The sequence below is a fragment of the Saccopteryx bilineata genome, chromosome 6 (assembly GCF_036850765.1).
Source record: "Saccopteryx bilineata isolate mSacBil1 chromosome 6, mSacBil1_pri_phased_curated, whole genome shotgun sequence".
NCBI classification, from domain to species: Eukaryota; Metazoa; Chordata; class Mammalia; order Chiroptera; family Emballonuridae; genus Saccopteryx; species Saccopteryx bilineata.
The window spans coordinates 13,377,173-13,387,095 of NC_089495.1; the positions used below are offsets into that span (position 1 = coordinate 13,377,173).

The 9,923-nt window shown below is 54.8% G+C and overlaps 1 protein-coding gene across 2 annotated transcripts; it reads left to right on the forward strand.

Annotated features, from left to right (window-relative positions):
- The first annotated feature begins 7,303 nt into the window (after positions 1 to 7,303).
- HELT (helt bHLH transcription factor) lies at positions 7,304 to 9,152 on the forward strand. 2 transcript variants are annotated; one of them, XM_066237451.1, is made up of 4 exons: positions 7,304 to 7,330; positions 7,784 to 7,888; positions 8,154 to 8,250; positions 8,653 to 9,152. In XM_066237451.1, exons 1-4 carry the CDS (start codon positions 7,304 to 7,306, stop codon positions 9,150 to 9,152), a joined length of 729 nt encoding a protein of 242 aa, XP_066093548.1. The 2 variants fall into 2 exon arrangements, with proteins under 2 accessions (XP_066093548.1, XP_066093549.1); XM_066237452.1 differs by having other exon boundaries at positions 8,656 to 9,152.
- The last annotated feature ends 771 nt before the right edge of the window (positions 9,153 to 9,923 follow it).

Below are 9,923 nucleotides of genomic sequence, written 5' to 3' on the forward strand. Positions count from 1 at the left end.
ACATCAGATCCTGTTGGCCATCTCCTCCTCATTGAAGCCACCCGCACCTTTGCTCCTAGAAACCCCAGGGACCTTCTGAGAGCTCTTCCTTCTGCTCTGATGACCCCTTCCTGGTCAAGGCCCTTCACCCACTCCTAACTTAAATGACAAGTGTCCTACATGAACGGGGAGTGGCAATGGAAAGCCATGTGAGACAGAGGCAGGCAGATGTCGTGCTGCCACAAACCAAGGACCGCAGGGTCACCAAAAGCTGGAGGAGACAGGGAGGAAGGTCTCCCTTAGCGCCTTCAGGTGGAGCATGGTTCTGTTGACACCTTGATTTTGGACTTCTAGCTTCCAGAACCATGAGAAAATAAATCCGCATTGTTTTATGTTACCAAGTTTGCAATAATTTGCTATGGCAGCCCTAGGAGGCAGACACACTCACCCCCCAGGACGCAGTTCATGTTTTATCTCCTCCAGGAAGTCCTCCCCGAGTTTCTCCTGTCATTGCGCCCCTGTAAGCTCCTATCAGATTCCCTATTTGTATACGTCTCATTCAATAAACTCCGAAAAGGCAGCAAATGGGCTCTGTTCCCAACTGTAACGTGAGCACTGTTCCAGGAATAGAGCAGGTGCTCATCCAAGTCAACGCATGAGAATCTCAACCCCTGCGCACCTCCTCTGGTGTGGGTATTATGCCCCGAACTACCGAACATTACCTACTGAGTCATCTCAATAGGCCTAGGAGGTAGGTGCCATCGTCTCCGTTTTATAGATGCAGAGCTGAGGTGCGGCAACTTGCCCACGACCATTCTGTAAGCAGAGTTAGAATTTTTCCCAGATCCCTAAATCACAGGCCACAGTAAGCATGCGCATGACGTTTTCAAAAGGCCAGTAGGCAACTAGAAGAAGGGGGGGTACTGGAACAAAGTGGGGAAATGATGGGGTTTAATTAGCTAGTTTTGAGGCAGAGCCAGTGTGTGTGTGTGTGTGTGTGTGTGTGTGTGTGTGTGTGTGTGTGTGTTGACAGTCATAGATTAGGAAACTACAGGTGATCTAACTCATCATGCAGCATAAGTATATTACAGCAACTTCAATTCCGAGGCCTGGGAGCAAGGGGCCCTGTAACACAAGCATGGTAAGAAAGGAGAAAAGGAAGAAAAGGAAAAAAGAAGGGAGAAGGTGGGGGGAGAATGCTGCGAGGCTGGGAAATAGAACATGTTTTTCTCCATCCTACCCCCACTTTCTCCAGCCCATGCCTCTGCCCCCTACGGTGGCCCTGCTGTCAAAGCCTCGGCGCCCAGGTTCTGTCTCAGCTCCCACTCTGGCCCTGAGCTGGTACGGGAGGGGAAACAATGGCCCCACAAGACTCCATGCCCCAGGTCTGTCTCAGCTCCCACTCTGGCCCTGAACTAGGTACGGGAGGGTAAACAACGGCCCCACAAGACTCCATGCCCCAGGTTCTGTCTCAGCTCCCACTCTGGCCTTGAACTAGGTACGGGAGGGTAAACAATAGCCCCACAAGACATCACGCCCCAGGTTCTGTTTCAGCTCCCACTCTGGCCCTGAACTAGGTATAGGAGGGTAAACAACGGCCCCACAAGACTCCATGCCCCAATTCCCGGGATCCACAAATGTTACTTTATACAGCCAAGGAGAACTTTGTGGATTTGATTATGTTAAGCATCTTGAGATGGGAAGACTATCCAGGTGGGCCCTAAATGCAACTGTAAGTGGCCTTTGAAGAAGCAGAGGAGATGTGACCCAGAGAAGAGAAGGCACTGTGACTGCAGACGCAGCCACAAGCCAGAGAATGCTGGCAGCCAGGAAGCTAAAAGGGCGAAAACCGGATTCTCCTCGACACTCCAGAGGAAGCGTGTCCCTCCTGCCACTTGACTTCGGCCCAGTGCTACTCCATCTCGATCAAAATTTGTTTTCTTGGCAGTCTCCTTTATTTGGCGTTAGAGAGGAACAAAATCTGTTATATAAATTCACCCGCAGGAGAGTCCCTAACGCTCTCAGAGGCAACAAAGTTCTTAAAGGAGAGGTTTTATAAATCTTTGAATTAGTATTTGATTGGTAAGATTGATGTGAAGAAACAAAGTGAGGCAGGCCAGGGGTGCACATTTAAGGGGTGGACCCACAAGCACACAAATTAGAGAGAGGGGTCAGCCCTGAGGGCCATGCCCTCAGCCAGGTTCTTGTTTTCACTCACAGACACTTAGATTCTCCAAGGGCTGTATGTGCGTTTTTACCCTCGGGGACTCCAGCGTTGCCTGCCAGTGCCTGGCACATCGTGAGTGCTGACTCTGGGGTGAACAAGTGAACACGGCAGAGAGGGAGGGACAGGCCTGGCCATCACCTGCACGCTCCATTGGGAGTCTCTCAGAGTCTGCTCCTTGGCCACCGCCCAGACAGTGGCACCTGTCGTTAACATTCCTGTAATTCACATTTCTCCTCAGCCTGACTCTCCTCCCCAAGTTCATGTTCTTTGTTGCAGTTATGTCTTATTTTCAGTAACAGACACCTCTAGTTTTCTGTGCAGATTTGCACTGTAAAGCAGGTAAAACCTTTACCCGATAAAAGGAACGCCCACTTTTGGATGGCTGCTCAAGTTAACATGGAGCAAAAAGCCGTAATTACCAGCCCCCAAAGAAAGCCTGCTACTTCAAATAACCAAAGTCCTTCCTGGATACCATCCATAGCACCTGTAGTGAACTTCTAAAAGATGTGAATGAACATCAAAAAGTAGAAAGCACCACCTTCATCTATCCTGCAACTTTCTTAAAAGTGTTCTTTCTCAATGGTTATAGTTACGCTTCCCCTGCTTATTTCACAAGTCCAAAAATAGATGGTAAAATATGAGCCTATGGGGCCCTGGGATAAAGTGCCTGTAGAATTAGCTCTAGCACGGATGCCAAAGCGGTACTGGAAGCTCCTGCCCCAGTTTTCCCTCCTTCGCAAAACTACACTGAGCATGCGCTGGCCTGCAATGTGGTGCAGTGGACAGAGCATCGTCCCAGAGCGCCGAGGTTGCCAGCTCAATCCATCCCAGGATTGCCAGCTTAATCCCAAGGTTGCCAGTTCGAGCCCTGGCCAGGGCTGTATGAGATGCAGTCAATGGGAACACAAGTAAGTGTAATGAGTTGATGCTTCTCTCTCTCTCTCTCTCTCTCAAAAAAGAAACAAAACAACACTGAGCAGAGCAAACATGACCTAAGGGCACGGAATCTGCATCTCGCCCTGGCCAGATAGCTGGCTGGTTAGAACATCACCCCACAGTGCAGAGGGTGCTGTGTCCACCCCAGTCAGGGCACACACAGGAACAGATCCGTGTGCCTGTCTCTGTTTCTCGCCCTTCCTCTCTGACTAAAAAAAATAATAATAATAAAATCATTTTTAAAATGATGTTTTAAGAAAAGAAGACTCTGTCTGCATTTGACAAGATTGCCAGCTGATCCCTGCGGACCTCAAAGCCTGAGAAGCACCGTCCAGGCTGAGGTTGGAGGCCAGGCTTAGTACTGGGGGGCTGATGGCTGCCTAATGGCAAAACTCAGGTAGGAACGGCTTCCCCAGAGGGCTGACGGCTGCCTAACGGCAAAACTCAGGTAGGAACGGCCACCCCGGAATGACAGCAGGAGAGCGAAGGTGGCACTTCCAGGTGGCACCAAGTGGAATGAATTAACTGCCTGGACGAAAGGCTTCCCGTGAGCATGGGAGGCGTGGTCGCACTGCTGTTCCGATATCCTTGTAGGGGATTTACGGTACTATCTGCATCTATAACACAATGAGTTTTTGCATGCATGTCTCTCCACGAGTCTAAATGCAGACTGGTGTTTAATTTCTAAGTAGTCTCACTTCCTAGCTTTGCTTTAATTTTTATGCTAATTGAATCACTGGAAATGACTATGACACTGAGAGGTCAGGATCACACACACAGGGACAACACAACCAGCCAGCCAGCACTAGGTGATGTCACCTGTTACAGGTGGCATTGAAAGGTTCGTTTGGCTTTTTCAGGGAGAGTGAAGCTTTCTTAGGGATAAGATAAAGATATGAAATGAATGACAATATCGCACAACAGTGTAAACCCCACAAAATACAACTACATTAGAGCCACTGCAAAAGAGAATTCCATGCCACGTCAAACCACTCATTGAGTGGGCAGGTAAATCTTGTTTTAGGTGCCTCGTCTACATTTGCCTACTTCACTCCAATGGCCACCTTGTGACACAGTAGAAAAGGTAACCGCCTCATTTTACAGGAGAGAAGGCTGAGGCACAGTGGGAGTCAGCGGCCAGCCCGAAGTCTGGCCGTGCTTGGTGGTGGGGCTGAAACCTGAAGGGCTGTTTGGCTCCAGCATCCACCACTCTCCAGTACTCTGCGCTCATTCTGGGCGGAAACAAGGTCCAGACCACGGGACACTTTATGGCCAGCCTGAGGAGGAAGGCTGAAGGGGAGATGACTAGGGGATCACTGCACAGTCCTCTGCCTGCAATCCAGCCCTCGGGCTGGCAAGGGAGAAATGGCACATCCGTTCTTGCCCCTGAGCAGGAAGGGCCATTCTCAGCCTCCTAGGAAGGGCTGCAGTCCAGGGAAAACAGGGAGAAGGAGCGTCACTCCGCCCCATCTCCACCTGCACACTCCCCTTCAATGCATGTGGGCCCCCAAACCACACGTGGTTACTGGCAGCCCTGGCAAGCCCTGGAGCCCAGCTCCTGAGCGGACACGGGAAATTAAACAGTTCGCACAGAATGAAATTTGGCCCGTGGAAGGTGCCTGCAGCTGGTGGTTAACACCAGCAGTAAGAGGATCAGCTCCTAGTCCGCTGGCTTAAAAGGGGTGAGAAGTGTGCGCGCTCCCTCTTCCCCATTCACTTTGGTTAATTTGGATGATAAGGGTTCCTGTTTAATCCCTTTGTGAGAGAGTGAATATACTGAAAATGACAACCCCGGAGAGGGCACCCGAAGCTGGCACAGCAACCTGCAGGAGGTTGCGTGTGGTGTCCAATCTGGCGTGAAGTATAAAAGAAACGTCATAAGGACACTAAAACCGAGGAGAGACGCTCTGGGGTGCGGCCGAGCCGCATACCTCCCAGGCGGGCGGCAGGTAGGCGCTCGCTTCCCAGGGCCCTCAGCCCGGGCGGGCTCTGCGCTCCGGGAGCTCGCTAGTTCCCACCGGCGAGCCGGGCTCTCCGCCCTAGCCACTTCTGCCAAGGGCTAGCGACACCCAAAGGGCGAGCCCGAAGCCTTGCCATAGTTGAGCGGAGTAGAGGAAACTGAAGGGAGGTGGGAAGCAGAAAAGGAGGGCAAGATAGCTAAGGAGAGGTTTCGGTTCTCGGATGGAACGGTTGAGAAAGAGGCGAGAGCTTCGTAGCTCTAGGGCAGGTCATAAAACAAAAACCATTTTTGTAGTTTCCACCAGCTAGAAAGCTCAACCCCTGCGCCCCAAACCCTGCAAGCTTGGAGCCCCCAGAGTGCGGTTCCGAGGGAGCAAGTGTGAGCAAGCCCTATCTGTGGGGGCCCAGGCCCCGGCCCCAGGGCCAGAATGCTCAGAGGCGCAGCGGAGCGAGTTCCCAGACGCCTCCCCCTCCTTCCCTGCGCCCGCCCAGCAAATGTCCTCCCGGGTTTCTGTTCTTGCCTTCCGTCCCTCCCTCCTCACACCCCCTCACATATTCGCTCTCTAAAACCATAAAAAAGAGATCAACTTCCCTAACTTCACGGAGCCCTTTTCAGTGACAAATATTGATGCCCAAAGAGTCTGCGCTATCCCGCCCTCAAACGTTAAGAAAAGGCGCCCGCGAAAGGGGGACATAAAAAGTTAACAATGCTGTGAAAATATGTTTGCAGAAAATAGACAATCGTTGGATTAAACGTATTCAAGTATGAAATAATGCCTTTTTGTGTCAAAACTTGGGCGATGGGCGGGTACAAAAGTTCCCTGTGGCAGCTACTTGCTCCCTTTGTGAGCCGTGCGCTTTGGCGTCTCCACTTGGGCGCATTACTCAGAGCCCTCTAAGCGCGATTGTTTCTCCCTTTCTAATGACATTTACCGGATCAAAACATGCTGTTAATTCGATCAGAAGGCTTCACCCTCCCTGACAAAGCCACAATAATTTCTCCTGAAGTTTGTTAAATTGACCAAAATTAGGCAAATGAATAGGGGTCTGCAGGCGCCCCCTCTCGCAGGTGACGTTGCATAATGCTCGCCTGGGCCAGCTGCATTTCCCCCTTTTTTCTCTGCCTACCCTTCTCTGTGTAGGCCCCCAGTCCTCCCACCACACACACACACACACACACACACACACACACACACACGCCTGCCTGCTTCTCCTCCCCCACCCTCTGGCATTATTAAAATTTAGCCCAATGAAACTATTCATACTTTTCAATGGACATTTTCGTATAGGACAAGAGGCTACAAATTGAGCCTCTTCCCCCCGCGAAGAGAGCTCGAGGGGGGAGAAAAGAAAGCAAGCCGCACGGTCAGGGAGTGGGGGAGACGTCGCGTGCCAAAGACCGGCGGGCGGGGCTGCGCGAGGCGACGGCCTCGTGTGCCAGCCGAGCCCCACACCTGCCGGGATGTCCGGACAAATAAAGCGGGGTAAACAAAAAGGGGGGAGACGGACGTGTCACCAAGTCGTGTGAGAAAAGCCTGGGAACAAACGGGGCGCCTCCGTCTCCAAGAGCTCTCCCTTGAAACCAGCGGAACAGCCTATTAAAGGCTTACTTAATTACTTTAATGACTCTGGACAGGCTTTAAAACGCACTCGCGCTGGGGCTGCGGTCTTGCTGGGATTTGTAAACAGGCAATCGTGTGAGACTCAGCGGTGGGACTAAAGGAGGCGACGCTGTTTTGTGAGGGTTCTCGCCCCCCGGTGCCCGCGGCCGCTGCGCCCCTGAGCTCCGCGCCTGGCTGCTGCAGGCGCTCGCTCGCCGCGGGCCCCAGTTTGCCGCCTCCTTTTCCTGCCGAGGCTGTTGCCATGCAAGTATTATTCCCCGCCGATCACGTGTCCTTTGAAGGGCCACGTGGATTAACAAAGCTGATCTGCCCCCAACTCGCCCCCCTCGGCTGCTAAACTTTTTTTCTTAACTTCTTTAAAACAGATCTTGAATGCATACATCCCCCAAACGCGGCTCCCTAATCCTGTGGAATAATTCAACTCGTGAATGCACTTGGAGCCCTGGATGGCCGCTTTATAAGGCAGCCCCTCCGGGCTGGGAGGCTGCAGTCTACCTGGGACACTAAAGGAGGCACACGAGGCGCAGAGTGGACGGGTGCCTCACGCCACCGCCTCTCCCGAGGGCGCGTTCTGACCAGGATGTCAGACAAGCTCAAGGAACGCAAAGTGAGTCGGCTGAGGCCAGACAGCCCTTGCGCCCTGGTGATGGATGGGGGCGCTGACTCCGAGCCAGCGGCCACCTGGCTGGGCTGACTGCATGGACGTGGCCACGCGTGACTTCCTCTGTAGAGGAATCCTGAGTGGTTTGGGAAAGGAATGAGAATAGAGAGGCGACTCCTGAACCGGGGAGGACCCCACGTTTCTCGGTCACCTCCCCACTGTCCGGCGCCCAGCTTGGCAGTGTGGCCCAGCCGGTAGGGAGGCTGGAAGCGGAGCGCACCAGCGCCAGCGAGACAGGGCAGAGCTCGTTTAAGTCCAGGGTGAAGGGGCAGGGACTCCTTCCAGGGGCCAGTCCCTGGGCAGCGCTGGCGGCTGGAAAGGCGGTGGGCTGGCAGCTACAACCTCCGTTGTCAACTCCCTGGGCAAAGCCATCCGAAATTAACAAACTTCTGTTCGCAGAGAACCCGCGTTTCCCACAAAGTGATAGAAAAGCGGAGAAGGGACCGGATTAACCGCTGTTTGAACGAGCTGGGCAAGACGGTTCCCATGGCCCTGGCCAAGCAGGTAACGTTGGCGCCCAGAATAAGGCACCAGGCGCTGGGGATTCTCTGCTGCCACTCTCGGTCTAGCGGCCGGGACTTTGAGGACGGAGAGGGCCTTACACGCGAGTCTCCTTCCCTGGCGGCCCGAGTGCTGAGCGAGTCCCGGGCCCGAGCGCTGAGCGAGTCCCGGGCCCGAGCGCATACCCCCAGCAGCGCCCTGCTCGCGTCCTCTGCAGACAGAACGGTGCACACCCTGCCGGCCACTGTAAGGAACCTTCCTTTTGCAGAGTTCCGGGAAGCTGGAGAAGGCGGAGATCCTGGAGATGACCGTTCAGTACCTGAGGGCGCTTCACTCGGCTGACTTTCCCCGGGGAAGGGAAAAAGGTGCACGCTGCTGGGCGGAGGGAGACCTGGGCGGGGAGCGTGCGCCTCCCAGAGACCTGGGGGAGCAGCAGGGGCGCTGGAGAGGTCTCCTCTCTGGACACTGCCCGAGCCGTGCGGGGTGGGTCCTGCAAAAATGAAAAGTGTGGGGGTGGCGGTGTGGAGAACCAGGTGGTCCACTGTTCCGTTGCCTCCTCTCAGGGGAGGAGGGGCAGAGCCAGCCTTTTCAGAAAAAGGAGGTGGCTTGCTCGCGCTTTTCCCCGTCTGCAAACTGGCGAGCAGGGAGGACGGATCTCAAATGGGAACTTGGGCCAGAAAGTGTGATGGAAGGTGCCAGCACGCGCTGCGGTAGGGAAAGGGCCGCTCAGTTTTCTTCCCTTCCTGTGGTTTTTCTCGCCCCTCTAGCAGAACTGTTAGCGGAGTTCGCCAATTACTTCCACTACGGCTACCACGAGTGCATGAAGAACCTGGTGCACTACCTCACCACCGTGGAGCGGATGGAGACCAAGGACACCAAGTACGCGCGCATCCTCGCCTTCCTGCAGTCCAAGGCCCGCCTGGGCGCCGAGCCCGCCTTCCAGCCGCTGGGGCCGCTCTCGGAGCCGGACTTCTCCCATCAGCTGCACCCCGCGGGGCCCGAGTTCGGGGGCCACAGCCCGGGCGAGGGCTCCGTGCTCCCGCAGGCCGCGGCCCCGGGGCCTTTCCCCTGGCCGCACAGCACGGCTCGCAGCCCGGGGCTGCCCTACCTGCCCGGCACGCCGGTGCCGCTGCCCAGCCCCACGCAGCAGCACGGCCCCTTCATCGGGCCGGTGCAGGGCCTGGACCGGCACTACCTCAACCTGCTCGGCCACGCGCACCCCAGCGGCCTCAACCTGCACGCGCCCCAGCATCCCCAGGTGCTCTGACGCCTGCCTGCCGGCCAGGTTTCTCTGCGCCTTGGGCGCTGTTAGGGGAGGTACTGTATATTGTACAGGTGTAAATATTGTGCCGACAGATAGCTGGGTGGGGGAAGGCCAAGAGCAAATTAGACTTCTGCAAGATCTTCCCCCCGGCAATAAATGGTTTTTTGTTCAAGACCCAGAGAGATGGGTTTCTTTGTTACCTTCGGCTCCTCCACAACCCATTCCCTGAGAGTTGCCGAGGTCGCGAGGCTCCTAGGGGCCCAGGTGACAGCCCTCAGTGATTTGGGGAGGGAGCCTCTAGGAAGTCTGAGGGGGGAGGGGCGGTGAATGGAGGTGTTGGTTGGAGTCGGGATGTGGGGATACTGCGGCTGCGGACTGGTACCTGCCCCACGTGGATCTTCGCCGTTTGCCTCGGCAGAGGGCAGGGTAACAGGGCTACGGGCTCTCCGAAAATGCAAATCCAAGGACCCGCCCCCAGCTGGCTTCGGCAGACTTTGGCCAGCCCAGACTGCCGCCCTTCCTACCCTGAGACCAGGTCCCGGGTCTGGAGCGTGGTGACCCTCTGGCCAGGATGCGTAACGAAGTTTACAGCCTTAATAAGTCTCTGTTAAAAAAAAAAAAAAGTAGAGGAAGTAACTTCTGAGTTATGCCTTAAAAACAATATCCAACGAACTTGGTTTTGTTTGAAATCTTTGGATGCCAACTACCTGGCGCCAGGGCGTGAGGGCTCAGGGAAGTTGGTACTGCCCTTTACGCACAGATCAGCTCAGCTTC

Coding starts and splice junctions, on each gene's coding strand:
- HELT (XM_066237451.1), top strand. CDS start 7,304: ATGTCAGACAAGCTCAAGGAACGCAAA. Junction 7,889..8,153: donor CCATGGCCCTGGCCAAGCAG/GTAACGTTGGCG, acceptor TTCCTTTTGCAG/AGTTCCGGGAAGCTGGAGAA. Junction 8,251..8,652: donor TCCCCGGGGAAGGGAAAAAG/GTGCACGCTGCT, acceptor TCGCCCCTCTAG/CAGAACTGTTAGCGGAGTTC.